The 16052-nt window shown below is 43.2% G+C and overlaps 1 protein-coding gene across 1 annotated transcript in view; it reads right to left on the reverse strand.

The window, feature by feature from the left end:
• RIN3 (Ras and Rab interactor 3) overlaps nucleotides 1-16052 on the reverse strand; it is a 51981-nt gene that overhangs the window by 35370 nt on the left and 559 nt on the right. The window contains exon 2 of the mRNA XM_072338289.1: nucleotides 2298-2484. Within this exon, the coding sequence (XP_072194390.1) occupies nucleotides 2298-2484 (187 nt within the window). The remainder of the gene's footprint in view (nucleotides 1-2297; nucleotides 2485-16052) is intronic.

Genomic DNA, 16052 nt, shown 5'->3' on the forward strand with positions numbered 1-16052 from the left:
AGATGGTGGCATCCCTATGGGACCAGTGGAATAATGCCAAAAAGGAAAAGAAAAAAAAGAAGAAAAAGGAAGAAGGAAGAAAGAGAAACAAAGAAGAAAATAAAAAACAGAAGAGAAGAAAAAAAGAGGAAAGGATTAAAGAAGAGAAAAAAAAAAGAAAGGGGAAAAAAAAGAATAAAAAAGGGGGAAAAAAGGAAAAAGACAGGAAAAAAGAAAAAAAATAAGAAAGGAGGAAAAGAGGAGTGGAAAAAGGTAAAAAAGAGTGAAAGGGGAGAAGGGGGAGGAGGAAGGAGGAAAGAAACATATCTTGTTCTTTGCATTGCATGAGATCCCGAACTACGTTTCTAATTAGAGCTCATTGTCAAGGATATATTTAGCTTGTACCTTGTAACTGCAGATACAAAGTAATCTGTATCCTTATCTGTGATAGCAGCTTGAAGCAGAAAAGAGTCAAAGCATTTTCATTAAAACGGAATTAAAATTTGGGCTAATTCTAGATTCTGCATATTAACATTAGGAATAAGTATGAGTTGATAAAATGATTAATCAATCAATGCATGGGAAATCTGCCAAGAATATGCTAATTTCTTGAAAGAGGAATTAAAAAAGAACTTGTCTTGAAGCTGAGACCTTCCTCTGCATGTCTTCCAGTCATAAGAGCGTCTCACGTCACTTTAAAACAACGATGCCAAACACATGGACTCGATGCAGCTTTGCAGCTTCTAACAGTACTGTGGTCTTGGCCTCTGATATTCCAAAGAGTTTGACTCTCAGGCTCAGATCCACTGACAGTACAGAGAAAATCCAAATAAATGCACAACAAATAGATGCATGACTCAGGCATGGCTATTTCTAATGCTGGGCAGCTCCTACCTTCTACATAACAGAATTTCTGCAGTTAGGAGCCACAGAGGCTTCCCTTTCCCTAGATCTTACCACCTGTGTGGTAGAACAGCCCCTCTATCACACATCAAGAGACTACCATGGCTTTGGGTCATAGCACGATCTCACGTCACTTTGGTCAAGTATTTCATCTGAAATTAAAGGAGAGAAGTGAAACCTGGAAATGAATCACTTCTGTTTTTTGATCATTGAGCCTGGTTGCCATGGCTCCAAAGGCTAAAATTGTACCATACTAAGATGAGAGGAAGGTGGGCTTTACTGAGCTGTACTTAACCCTGCTGCTTGGATCAGGACTGGAACACTGATGAGCCTCTTCCATTTTCACTGGGAGAGGTATGGAGCTGGTTCAGCTTCAGGTGTGCAGCAGGGAGCAGGCAGGAGAACCAAGACAGCACCAGCACACCCTGTCCAGTGCAGCTGGCAGCCTACTCCTGCTGTTGGGTGCTCTGACATGCCAGCTTGTCATCTGCCAGTGCAGAGCCACAGCCAAAATCATGCTGGAGGAAGGTGTGAGGAGGTGCAGCCTACCATACACAGGGAGCACCAGGCCCAGCACTGCCAGCTGGGCAAGGGCAGGGACTGTCCCGCTCTGTTCTGTGTGATGCAACCTCATTTTGAGCACTGTGTACATGTCTGGGCTGCAATATACGGACATAGAAGCATTAGAGGGTGTCCAAAGGAGGGCTAAGAAAATGGTGAAAGGTCTGGAGGGCAAGGTGTATATGAGGAACTCTTGAGTTCCCTTGGTTTGTTCAGCCCAGAGAAGAGGAGAATGCGGGGCAGCCTACAAGTCCTCATGGGGAGCGGACTATTAGAAAAGCTCATACACAAACCTTTCAACATGATTCCTCAGCCTGGTCTAGCTGATCACTTGTTGATACTCTCATCCACTACACCCCTAAAAGACCTTCTGCATTCCTGATGGCTTCACACACAAGTGAAGGCAGATCTTCTGGTCCCTTCTCTTTACTTCCCTGAGCCTGAGCTACAACCGAGCAGTCACAGTCCTCCTGTACTCCCTATGCAGTTAATGCTCCTGGGATTAATTCTGTGGACAGAGGTTAGTGAAGAATGCTTCTTTCTGCCCACTTTGTGCCAGGCCAACAACCACTCTAAAAATCTCAAGATCAACCCAGGAAAAGCCAGGCACAGGTACCTAGTTTTATGGTGAAGAGGATAGCACATTGTTTCATGGAGATGCCAAGTAAATAAAAACAGACACTAAGTTTGTCTTGTGACACTGTGAGCAGTTAAAGCATCAAAAGGCAGTGGAAACAGAGAATGTAAACTGCTAAATATTTTTGCTTCCACATGAAAAGGGGCACTGCTCCCCTAACCAGCTCCTCCAGGGGCAGGAAATGTGGTTGTCTGAAATGAAACTGCTCTGGACTTACCCCTGCTGCTTCTTTGCCAAGAATCGCTGCAGCTCTTTCCTGGTTCATGTTCAGCTGAAGCCAGACAGGGCAGGTCTTGATAAGTTTATCAAGGATGCTGACTCCTGACGGTGAGAGGCAGTTTTGTAGGGAAGTGGCCTTACAGAGATGTGCCTCTTTCTCCTCCTCGCTGGTATCGCTGCTGGGGCTGGAACACAGAAAGGGAGACCCTTGTAAAAGAAGAACTGCAGATGGAAAACTCTGGGGGAGAAAGGACTGCAAACACAAACACACAGATACCACACGCCATACAAACACACACACACACACACACACACACACACAGAGGGCACTTAACATCCAGAGAGCAGCTTGAGGTGCATCAGAGAAAAGATGCCTTGTTTAGATAGAGGCAGACTGGGCACGGGGCAGACAGCCCTGACAGACAGATAAACCCTGTCTTAATGAATACAGCCTCAAGCTAGTGATGCACCCTGCCTTTCAGATCACAGGTTTGCAGAGTGCTTTCTGCTGCGACCTGTGGGTTTCAGCTCATCCGCCTGCCTCATCTGAGCAAGGTACCAGCAGCTCTCACTTTCTGGCAGCCCTGCTCTGCACACAGCCAGGCTGCCCTCAGGTAATCTGCAAAAAGGCAGACAAAGACATCTATTTCACTGTTTAAATCAGCAGTGAGAGCTCCCTGCTCACATTGCTGAGGCTGCAATGGTCAGAGTGGCTGGTGGCTGCAGAGATGGATGTGTCCCTGCCACTTATTCTCAGCTATTTGTAGTACATAAGAATACTGAAATTTCGCTGTTGAGAATACTAAAGATGTGGGGCATGCTGTCCTTTAGATTCCTGTTCTGATCAGAGAGACAAGGCGTTAATTCTACTTCTTTTTAGTCCCATTGGTTTAATGGCAAAATGACATCAAATGCTGATTTCTAACTGTGGCACTGGTTCCACTGAGTATTTATAGATGTGCTTAAACACTGCAGTCAGCAGAACTACTGTCAGGTCTGGTCTTAAGATCTCTGCTGGATGAGGGTATAGATTCATGGGTATGGGCTCATCATTCATGTAATTAATTGATTTATAAGTAAAGGAAATGGAGAGAACATACACATAGTAACATGTTTTCTACACCAGTTTTACTGCTTAAATGCAAGAGCTGGAAAGAGCAGGACTCACGTTTGATTTGCTGTTATTTCAAGACTTTCATTTTCCCTTTTTTCTTTTTTCTTTTTTTTTAAGATACAGATCTTAAAGTAGTACATTTAAAATGAGGTCAGGCTTGAACTACTGAAAGAATTCCTTCAAAGGCTTAATTTGCCACAGCATGCTTATCCCAAAATTTACTTCTTACAAAAATAGACTTTCAAATCCCCAAACCAACGGTGAGATCTTATTTTTTGTAGGTTTGTTTTTTCTTTTTCTTAAAAAACATATTCTCCTCTGCAATCCTAATTGCTGAGTCAGGATATTAGTCCACACACTTGACTTTAATCAGTTCGTTTTCAATGTCAAGGCAAGGACGATAATATGAATGAGAGAACTCTCTCATTCTTTAAATATCAAGCACTTAAAAAAGCGAATAGAAATAAGTGAATGCTTTCTTTCTGTGTGTGATGAAAGTCAATCTTGTCACATAGGTGAGGAAATTTCCTTCATATATGATAGAACATGATTTTAAACAGTATAATCTGAGAAAGCAGTAAAACAGTGACTTGTTTTGCCTCTTGCTTTTCTTTACTTACAGTAGAAACTAAAGGAAACCTCTAGTAATCATACAAAAAGAAATGTGCTAGATGGCAACATTCGTACTTGGTAACAGGAAAGAAGTAACAAACTGAAGGAAAACAAAGGTGAGATATAGAAAAATACTCCATAATGTTGTTATAGATAGCTGCTCCCTGTATCAGTCACCCAAATGTGAATCTGATTGTGCCAATGACGTGTGAAACCCAGAGTAGAAGGCAGCTGGTGCTGGTAATGCCCTACTACATCAGCAGGAGGTGACATGCATTGAACCAGCTCCAGTGATGCTGAACTTCATTACCCTTTAATCATGTAATGGGAAAAGGACCAGCAAAGCACCAATACTCAGGAATACCATCATCTAGTGGAATCGATTGTATCAGCAAAGGCTGTGAAATAACCCAAAGCAGCTCAGACTTGGAGATGAGCTCACACATGGCCTTCCCCATGAGAAAACCCAGCTTTGATGTTGGCAAAGGCATCCACCCCTCTGACAAGGACGCAACCTGCTTGGGGTCCTCCTCACAGCACCAAAGTGGTCTTGGCAGCCAGAACAACAGATCCATGAGGAAAAATAGCAGGGCTGAACTCGCAAAGCATCAGGCTGCACATAGGGCTCATCATCTAAGCATTAGAGAACAGATGAGAAACAGAAAATCAGTCCAGACTTGACATATAGAAAGAAAGTTGAACTGTCAGAAAATATCGGTGTTAATGCATTGCATGGTTTGAGTGTGGGGATTTTCAGTGCAGATAATTAAAGGTGGTGGATAAAGCTTTTTGGCAGAACAGGAACTCAGCCTTTTGGGGGCCCTGAGGGAGGAGAGTCCTTTTTGGGGGGTATCTGCCCAGCAAAGAAGGAAGGATGCAGGCTGTGATACCTGTGCAGGAACATCCCAGCAAAATGGAGGCTGTAATAAAAGGGAAAGGTAAAAGGAGTAATTAATGGGGTCAGATTAAAACAGAGAAATGTCAGGCTAGATGCTTCCTGACAGTGAGTTAAAACAGATGATGGATAAGTTCCCAAGAGAAGGGGGAGAGAAATGCATGGCCCAGATCTCTTAAAACACCATGGCTGGAGCAGTAGCAAACACTCTGCAGAGCCAAATCCTGTGCAGGTTAAGAAACGGGGGAGAGTGACCGAACAGACCTTTTTTAGCTGTAATGCTGTGACCCATGACACACCAGTTGATGCAGTTACAGCACCAGACTTCTGTCCTGGGTACAGCTGTCACGAAGATCCAGATGCCATACTGTGGGAGTGCTTAATCCACCAATTTAATCTGGCTCTGTGGTAGCTCTGGTAGCTGCAGAGAGAGGAGGGAGCATGGGCAGCTTCCAGGTTCTTGCTGTGCTGCCAATTGAAGGGATTTGTGGGGCCGCTGCAATGAGCAGCCAGCCTTTGCTAATTTCTCTCACTTAGAATTCATTCATTGAATGATTTCTAGGCTCACGGTTTCAAGAAATAACACTGTGTTTGGCTAACCCTATTTTCCTTCTCCTACCATCCCAGAACAGCCTTTGACTGATAGAAGTGCTCACTTCTGCTATGCATGATGTGAAGCTGATCCTAGAGCGGCCAGCTTTTCATTTCTTTATTGAGTTCTTACTGCAAAGTATTTTGAAATCTTGTAGCCACTCTGCAAAATGAACTCAGCTGGGACACAGGAAACTGTGTGTTGCATACTGATTGGCAACACAGATTAATTAATTGCGCAGCAATTATATTTACACACCTGCCCCAGTTTGGCAGAAGGAATCAGGTTGCTAGGGTCTAAGTAATCATAATGACAATGGTGATTTGAATTACTGCACAGTGACTGTGCACTGAAATGATGACACACCATTGTGGCTCATTGCTTTAGAAATTAAGAGCCACGCTTGCCAGCTGAATAATCCTAGAAATCACCAGAATTGCAAGAGGATACATTCCATCAAATTTCATGCAGGTTTGGGCATGCCTTTGCAAGGGACTTCAGAGAAAGTTTCTGATGCTTGCTGGCACCAAAGTCTTCCTGGCTGCACTGTGTAGGCCTGGTCACTCTGCTCTGCCCAGGGGCAGCTGCAATGTACAGAAGCTGTGTGCAATAGCAGTGGGAGCTGTCAGATGAGCTAGGTCACAGTTTCCATCCATGAGGATGTATGGAACACATTCACTTATGTAGAAACTCAGTAAGTGCAGCAACACTCTTTGCAAGGAACACAGGAGCTGAAGGAGAAAAAGCTAGAATCTCCTGAAGTAGACACATCAGGCGTGGTGGAAGCAGACAGACAGCACTGGTAATTCCTGTAGGTGAAAGAGAGCTGGGAACAAGAAGCATCAGATGATGGTGCTGAGATTACACAGTTAAAAAGAATGAGAGAAAACCCACAGCCCAGTTTTGTAGCACGTGTCATAACCCATCTAGATGGACTCGGTTACAGAGTTCTGCACCACTGGTGACAGAAACAGATTATTGCATTCCTTTATTTCATAGTCTCCTTCATGCTGAAAAGGGTATGAAGTTCTGAACCTAGTTCATCAGTGAAGGAATAGTCAGAGTTATATGAGAAGCAGCAAGAAAGTACACTAAGGTTTCCTTAGCTAGACCCATGCTACATACACTGCTATTCATTCTTGGTTTAATATTAGTTCTTCTGATTAAATAGAATCATGAATAATCAATATTTTGACAATTGTACCGTTACTTCCAGTTTACGGAGGAGGGAGGAAGATGATGGTGCGCTCAAGCTAACAGACACAAATCTTTATTTTCCTTCTATCTCAGATGTGGTCATTTTTCAATGCCTTCCTTTCATCCTCGTAAGTCAGCCAATCTTTTATTCTTTGATCAGTTTAGATCAAAGTAACCCAAAATGAAGGAGAGATTCATTTAATGTATGGGCCTGGTTTAGGTGACCTTGCTTAATTTTTTACCTGCTTCCCAAAAGCTGACAGAATGGAGGTCAGGATCCAGCTTAGAACTTATTGAGATATTTCATCACAAAACAGAGTACTGAGAAAATGAGAGGGCCAAAAAGTGACCCCTGGAAAGTCCCACAGCACAATAACTAACCTTATCCACCAAATGCTGACATTCAGACTCACTTTTTCATACAAGAGCCAGAAGACCAGACACATATCAAACAAACAGAAAAAAAAGTCCACAATCAATGAAACAGCCAAAAAGCAGCGAGAGAGGAAAGTTTCTAAATGCCACTCTGCAGTTAGAAATAAAATATGAGTTTCTTAGTAGGTTGGCAATGGAGGAAGAAAAGATCGTAGGCAGGTAAGCAAGCTACAGGAGATTCCTGCATTGCAGAGTTCTAAAAACTGGATAATGGAAGTGACAATGAGATGCTCAGTGTGTCCTGTGAAGCAGGCTTTGCTCCATGCCTTGCAGAGCACTGTGTTACTGGTCCATCTTGGTATTGCCTGCATAGCTCAGGAAGCGGTGCTTCTCAAACTGTGGTCTGCGGACAGCCTGTGGTTGGCAGAGCACTTCCTCTTGCTCACTACTCTCCTAGTTTCCACTCTAGTTTTTATGTCCACTCTTCGTCTCTTTGGTCTCTGACCCAAAGTTGATGCTCTGCACGTCCCAACCTCCCCACTCACCCCACAAAGCACCTTCCTTAATAGCCACAGAAGCAGCTGTTCCAGCTGCCAAAAAGTGAAAGGTATGGTAAATCCACATAGCTCATAACTTACTTCATTTTCTGATACTAACACCCTCAGCTCCAGCAGTGAAGGTTTGCAGCTTGAAATTAAAGGCTCGCTTATGTAAGCTTTTAATTACTCACCAGGGATTTCCCAACTGCCCATCTCCGTGAACACCAGCACACATAGACTGCAGGCATTCCCCTCCCCCAGCTGGTTCCACCTGGACTCAAGTGGAGCAAGTCCTGGCCCACCTCAGAGCTCTGCTGGTGGGCACAGAGGGATCAGGGGTGGAAGAGCTCACACGATGTTAAATCACTGGGCACAGAAATTAACAGAAGGGATCACAAAAATGAGGAAGTACTGCTATGGTCCATGGGTGAGCAGGGTAACCACTGATGTACAGGTAGAAGTAATAGAAGTACCAAACCATGCAGCCACAATGAAGCAGTGGCAATATCCCTGCCAGAGTCTCTGGTTTGGTCCCAGCCTTGTTTTGCTGGAGCCCTATAAGGAGGAGGGAGATGTCCATAAATGCATGTTAAGTTACTATGTTTCCTAAGTCCATATGTCTGCCTCTCCATTACAAACACAGACTATGAAGGTATGCATGTATGTCAGAAGGAACTGCATGTTCACAAGAAAACCAAACAAAATGTACATGAGTTCACATAACTGCTAGTACCCAGCTCAGCTCTACTAGCAAACCAGCAGTCCCTCCCTGACAGCCATGATGTGGGCAGGATCAAGAGAAATGCAAGCATAAAAATTCTCTAAAGGAAGAGGCCTTTCAAAACCCTTCTTTTCCTCAGTCCAGCTGTTTCCTGCATTCATGAATGTAGAGATGAACACAGATGGCATATGGTGCATGTGAGCATCACAGGGAGCTTGGGCTGACATATTCTACTGGTGCAACATGCCTTGTATGTTGCTCAGTAATTTTACTGTCTTCTTTATGTAACCTTCATTCAACAACTTGTCTCAAAATATCAACTGTCTTTCTCTTCAGTCAAAACACACATTCCAGCCTTAGTAAATTACCCCTGTACAAGCTTTACTGGCCTTCTCCTTACTAACAGCAGACGGTGGCTGTCTTAAAGATAAGTTTTTCTCCCCTGTCTTTGTAATCAGAGTTCTTGGGTTATTTGCCTTCTGCCTGTTTCAAACCCAAATAATTCTCCTAGGAATTTCATCATATCAGCAAACTTGAAGATGTTTCTCTGTGTGCAAGCAATGAAGGATAATTTGTGCTTCTACAAGGCACTTTTGCCGCAAAGAAGAGAGCTTCTGAAATGCAGGCCTAGCCAGAAGACATTTCTTCCAAGGCCAGAGAAGCCAAAGCAAGCAAGTTTTCCTTAAGAAAAGTAGCTGCTTTAACTTCTCTGGAAAGGTTTGAGAGGTGCAGGAACTAGAAATAAATACCTGGAAGAAATGATTCCCTAAGGTGGAAGAACAAAATAAATTCAGCAACCTTTCCCACTCTGTGGTGTCAGTGCACTGGAAGGGCCCTGCGGAGACGCCACCTGGACAGATGACTTTTCCATGCCATTCAGATATAGGTGATGTGCTGGAAGCTCCAAGCACCCCCTCTTTAGCTGCAGGGCCATGGCTATTAATGGAGGTTTCACCTCGCTCTTTCCCAGCACATCAAGCCAGGAAGGAAAAGGGGAAAGAAAACCCCGGGAATGTTTTTTTTCTGTTTTACATTCAAAGAGGGGAAAGGGAAATGGAAAACAAAGGAGACTTCATTAGGAATATGTTGTAACATGGCTTACATAAAGCCATTCTGTTTCAAACACTATATATAAAAAAAGTTGCTTGACAAGTCATTGACAGGACCTTAAGCTTGTTCTAACAAGCGTTTACAGTCACTTGGCTATCAGAGCTGAGACATAAATAGACCATGACCCAAGACTGCGCCTTCACAGCAGTTAAAGACTGTTGCCATAATTAATATCCTCAAAACATCCGTGCTGTGACCACTCTCCCCTCCCAGCTGCCATTCATGTCTGGCATGAGGGGTGCTGGGCCTTGTGCTAGGCACAGCTCTCCGACCCAGCGCTCTGCTTTTCGTCTGGAAAGGTTAGCAACAAGATGAAGTCAAAAAGTATCTTGTCAGAGAAAGTATTTGGATGGGAGCTCAGTACAGAACTCCTCAAAATGCCCCATGTTAAATGTTTGTTCTCTTGACAGTAAGGAAAGGAACCCAAAGCCAACCTCTTTCCTGTCTGCTGATTCAGCAAGAGAAACTCTGAGCTTTGCACAGTGCCTGTTATTTTGCATGGAGCATTGTGAGTGACAAATTCCTTGGAGAGAACTCAAGGGAAAACAAAGGAAAGAGAGAAGGGAGAAAAAATTCTTGGCAAGCAAGATGAAAGGTTGGGCCAGGTCCCAGGCTGTCATTTAGCCAAATATGTGGGACAACCTTCTTTTGCCTACAAGTCTGCTAGCAATTTGCAGATCAGTGTTGCAGGTAGCCAGCAAGGCTGTCAGTCTCCAGGCACTGTTATTTTTTGGTCTCTGTTTCCTTGGTGAAGTTTCCCAAGCAGCACACAACTTAACCCAGCTCACAAGAGGCAGCGACTGCTTCTTGTTCTGCCAAAAGCTGGCTTTCTTCGGAGGGCCACAGGAGGAGGGTACCTGAGCTGTGCAGATTTCCTACATTTGGTAAGGTTCCCCAGCATCCAAAAAACTGAATGTATTTAGTTGTTCTTAGCAAAACACTTGAAATTCCCCAACGATGCCTCACTCTTGCAAAAGCAAGTAGAAAGTACCAATTAACATGGTCAGGGGACCATTTCAAGTAGCAAGACAGGTCTTTCAGCCCCACCAGAAGTAACATTGCCCCACAGAGCCTGAGGATTTAGAGAGCAAATACCAGCAGCCCCAACTCTTGCAGGACCAGATCTGAACTAGAACTGCAATCACACCTCAGAGAACAACTCTCAGGGCATGGTTTCATGTTCCTCCAAATGCAGGGCAATGGCAGGACGTTGCTGAAGGTGCAGTCCCCTGACCCCACTTGGACATGTTCCCATCACTTCACTTTTGTTGCTCCACTCACCTCAGACTGAGAGGCTGTGTCACCTCTAAGGACATTGGTTCAGTTTCCTAATCCAGCAGGAAGCTCACCCACCAAAAAGAAAAGGCTTTCTGAGAACTGGATTCTGTTTCTGGCCTTACCCAAAACTTAAAGGATGGTCTGGGGAAAGGCCAGGTGTTAAATGCTTAACAAGAATCCAGGGAACTGGGCTATGGGGTGACAATTGCCAAATCAGCTCATGCCTCAGTTTCCCTTCCTTCAGTAGCTGTAGCAAATATCTATCTTTGAACGGCTGCTGAGAGGATTAACACCCAGTTTATACTAGCATAAACTCTCTTTATACATACAAATGCTTTATGTTAATCATACAATGTCATTACGATTAGTGAAAACATCTTTCCCATTTTATAGATATCAGTAATGCAGAAAGCAGAAATCTTTTACTCAGACATAAATCCACTCCCTGTTCAGCTGAACAGTGCTGGGAAGTTTGGGAAAGGCACACTGCAGTGTGTATGCATACATTCATCTGTTTGAAAAGAACTACATTCTTTAGCATTCCCTGGCTTGCATACATCTAATAGAATAACTATTTAGGAAAATGTGACTAACACAACCAGCTATGCAGCGTTCACATCTGCTAATCCTTTGCTGCTCAAGTAATCATCTTCACTTGCAAAAAAGATTCATACTGTTTTGGGTGCAGGCAAAGAGGAGCTAAGCACTCCAAACTTCTTGCAGCTGAAACCCCAAGGGAAGCATTACCTTAGCATCCCCAATTTGGCAAGATAATCTGACTGAGGGATCCCATTCTGGATGTGGGTAGAATTACTTTGGATAGCTCAGAAAGGTACAAAACAGTCAGAGGAAGGGCTTGTAACCACAGCATTTACTATATTGGGTGATGCTTGTTGCTCTGTTATACTTGCACAGCTTAAATAATGCTGCTTACTTGACCACAGCTGCTTTGCAGTGCTGTACTCAAACATGAACTTCACAATCAAAAGCACCAGCTGAAAGCTTGCCTTGTCCCTCTGAAAAGCAAACACACAGCAGCCTGAGATGGATTTCTGTCTCAGCTCCTCTCCGCTGGAGTTGGTCTGGACTGACACTGGCACACAGTTCAAATACAGCCACATGCATGCTTGTGCTGTAGGGATTGCCAACTACAGGGAGAATGGGATGAGACAACTGTGGTAAAGAGAGGCAAAATCAGAAAGGAAGTCTTGAATTTTTGGACGATTATTGAAAATAAGCAGCATATCTGTACTGCAATAGTATCCCTAACCCCCTGTATGGATAAGGACGTGTTTGTTGCTGATTAGAGCCCTTACCTCAAACTGTTTCAGTGCTGCAGAACATGCTTCTCAATTTTAATCTGTAGTTATTTTCTGAAGGTAAACCTAAAGTCTTCTTTGCAGTATGAATGCTTCAAACATAGAGTTAGGAAAGGCTGATGAGACTTCAGGGACACTGCACAGCTTATAGTCACTTTTGATGGCAATGCCTACCCTACTCTTACAGACCCATCTGTGGATTCTGTCACAGTTCTTGTGGTCAGAATTTGGTCACTCATTCTGAACAGCTGCCTTTTCTTTCTAGTTACTCTTCCAAAGAAATAATCTTTCTATTCCCAAATGAAAAAACCCTCCTCCCTTCCAAAATGGCTAGCAGTTTGTGATGGACAATATGTTGACCTAGTTTCACTAACTCACTTAAGTTTCTGTGCTCTTTAGCAATTGAAGCAGGCAAGCACTTAAAGCTCTGGGAAGTGAACCTTGCTGCAGCTTCTTTTTCTAATAGGTCAGTTTTAACTATTTGCTTTTCGTGTCTGTTTTTTTTTTTTTTTAGTTCATGTTAGAGATCCTTCTGAGTCTCACCATATTGCTGACCTCAGGAAAGGCATCTATATTCACAGATGAACAAACAGGCAAAATAAATCCTCTTTTAGATATGGGAGCTACATACATATGGTGTGGTAAAGGTTGAAGTGAACCCAAAGTTGCCAAGTAACGCTCAGAGCTACTCTCCAGGACACACTGATCAAAGTGGGTACATACAGAGTGAGACAGGTGCATGCACTCGTGCATTTTACAGTCTATACTGCCTTTAGGTTGGAAAGCCAACAATGCAAAACAGTGCATACCCACTTAGGACAGGAAGCGAGAATTTATCTTTAGCTGAAATTGTAGTAGAAAGGAAAGGTGCTGAACAGAGGGGTGTTTATATTGGTGTCTGCATTTCTATCAACACCGATATGGGACTGTCTGCAGTGACGAGGAGTTCCCTCCTCAAGGTCAGTATTTCCAGCATGGTCTGTGCCCTAGCAAGAGAAGGGACAGTTGCCTTCTGCTCTAGCACACTGTTGCACAAAGTGCTCAAAGCAGTCGCTAAGGTTGGCGGTGATCACAAGACGAGCGAGCAAATGTATTTCTCTGTTGAACAAATTCCAGGGGATTTCAAAACATTCTCTCTGAAGGCATCAAACTCACGTGTCTTTAGAGAGCACCTCTTTCTTTGTATCTTTACAGTAATTTCCCAATCTGGTGCAACACACAGCCATTTCCTTCCTGAGTAGCATCATCCTCTGGGAATGGAAAATTTCCTCCTTTGTCAGATCTTGACAGACAGCAGAGTGATTTGATAATACTGATTTGTTTCCAGCTGCCTGAACTGCCTTCCAACCCTATTTGGACACTGCATCTCACACATCCAGGTGGAGGTTTTCTTTGAGCAGCACTTTGCATTGTGCCCAAGACCTCCTGGGGCTAACAGAACTTGTGCACTAACTCAAATCAGGTTAATTTATAGCTCTTCTCATAGGACAGTTCTAGAGAAAAGTTATGGGGTTTTTTTTTGTTTGTTTTTTACTTATCTATACATGTTGGCATTGGATTTATTTACGTCACTTCAGAGCTAGGCATGTAATCTTGCAGGAGAGATACTTGACATGAGGCATTTTTTGGCCAAGTTATCTACAAGATCCCATTCCAGCATAAGTGATGGTTTCGACAGAGTGCTTACCAGAATTCTAGTCTGGCCTACTCTGCACAGGAGATCAGATTAGATAATCAGAACAGTCCTCTTTAAAGCTAAAATCTGTGAACTGATGTGAGAGGTTCAATTCTCAGACTGCTCCAGTTCTTCGCCTCTTTATTCTCCATAAATTGCATGAAATCACTATCAATTGTGATGGTAGACATGTTTCAGAAGGGATGTACAATCATCACTTCATTAGCTAGCCTGGTCATCCAGAAGAGAGAACCACTGTAGCTCATCCCAATGGCCTTAACCAGACACTATTCTGAAAGACTATATTTGCACACTGCAGGAGACATCTGTCTCAGCTCCTATCTGCTCTTCTCATCATCTCCTCCATGCACTTACCAGATGTTGGAATGGATGCATATACCTTTTCAGGAAACCATGGTCATCAGGCTCAATCAGCTCACATCTCTCCAGATGTTTTATGATCTCATCACTTATTAACGTTCCTAGCTGAGTTAGCTCGACTCTGCATCAGGATAACTGGTTATAACCTCACCAACCCATTTTGGAAGAATTCAGTAAGATTGATTTCTGTTAATTGCCCTCCTCTCCACACACACCTCTGCAGAGCTTTTAGTTGCAGACATAGATTTCTCCCCAGAGTTTTACGTCTGTTTCAGAGGTGTAAGTCAGCAAAACTGCCCTATTGATTTGCTACGAGCAAAATAAACCCCTTCAGTCATTAATAGGACTAGATACATGGATACCTTTCAAATTGCCAACATACTCCTGTAACAATTTGCACTGTCATAGTTTTGTGCACATAAGAAAACTCTGATGTTTAATTAATACCCTGAAGACCCAAGTGGACAAAAGCACAATATCAGCAATTGCTCGTGCAGTTTTTGGGTCCAAATTCTCCATCCGCACCTTACCTCTATTACCATCTCTTTTGAAAGTTACCAATTTTGTCTACAAATACTTTGTGAAATCGGTGCCTAATTGCATGTGACCATAACAGAAAATTAGTCAGGAGCAATTTTGTAATGTGTTGGAGGCCATAAAGTATTCAAGCTGAAGTGTAATTTTGAGGATCTTCAGGAATATTGTGGCATGTAGACAGAGCTGGAACAGAATATTTCAATACATAAATACTTATTTAAGAGTGGGTGATAGTTAATAGGGTGGATTAAAAAAAGACAATCAGTTACTGAAATAAAGGGATGTCATTAAGTTATTCAGATTATCACACTGCCCAAGTCCAGGGCTTCTGGCTTATTTTTTTCCTGCAGCTCTAAACTGAACCCAAATCTTTGCAAGCATGTGGCTCCCTTCAACCAAGCTGAGAAAGAGACAAGCAGTATAAATCTTCCACTTTCTCAGTCTGTGGCATCTTAACTATCACATATGCAGGGAATATCTGCAAAGTGCAAATTCCTTGGATTATTGAATTCCTCCTGTCAGCCTACTGTGATTGGCTTCTTTTATTTTTTTCCTTCAGGCTGTGTGTGTGATCTTTATCCTTTAGTGTTTGACATTAACTTGAACTGAGTAATTGTACCTTTGAACAGGAATGACATTCTTCCTTGCAACTTGGTAAAAAATGTGAAGTAACAAACAACTAAAGCAAGGCTTTTCCCTTTGTCCCCTTCATTCCATGTGCACATTTGGGAACAGTGCTATGGCAGAGCTGTAGCTGCCTATCAGCAGCATTTTGCCCCCTTTTTGAGTTTGACTTGCAGCATACTCAGTGACTGAAAATGCAAGCATAACACATCCATCCACCTATACAGCTTCTTCTACTGCACCCAACATAGACACATCTGGGAGCTGTTACTCATGGGAAATAGACCGCTTAAGTGTTTCAGATAAAAACCACTCTTATTATCTGGTACTACATGTTTTTCCAAGGAAGGTGATGGAAGTTTTCAGCAGCTATGTCATTTTCCCCTGATTGTTTTCAACAGGAAACAGAAATGCTCAGCTTCAGGCATCAGCTTTAAGATATAACAGCCTTGGTCAGATTCCAGCCTAATCCTGGAGTCCCAGCAGCTGACTGTCCTCCAAATCAAAACCATCCTCTCCCCCACTATGTTTTCTTGGAGTGTGAACCCGCAAGGTACAGCACCTGTCCACTGAGAGCAAGGAAAGCCTGGAATCTTTTCCTAACCAAAAGAACACTTGAAGTCTCCTGGGAGTCTGCAGACGCATACCTTCGTTACGCAGAGCTGGAGTGACTGCCAGCTTGCATGGATGAGCCCTTACCCAATACTCAGCATTTCAACAGAAATAAAGCAAGCCTCCCAGAAAAGATTCGTCATGTTTCCAAAAGCACAGATCTCTCTTCTGT

This window comes from Excalfactoria chinensis, chromosome 5 (genome assembly GCF_039878825.1).
Source record: "Excalfactoria chinensis isolate bCotChi1 chromosome 5, bCotChi1.hap2, whole genome shotgun sequence".
In the NCBI taxonomy this organism is placed as follows: Eukaryota; Metazoa; Chordata; class Aves; order Galliformes; family Phasianidae; genus Excalfactoria; species Excalfactoria chinensis.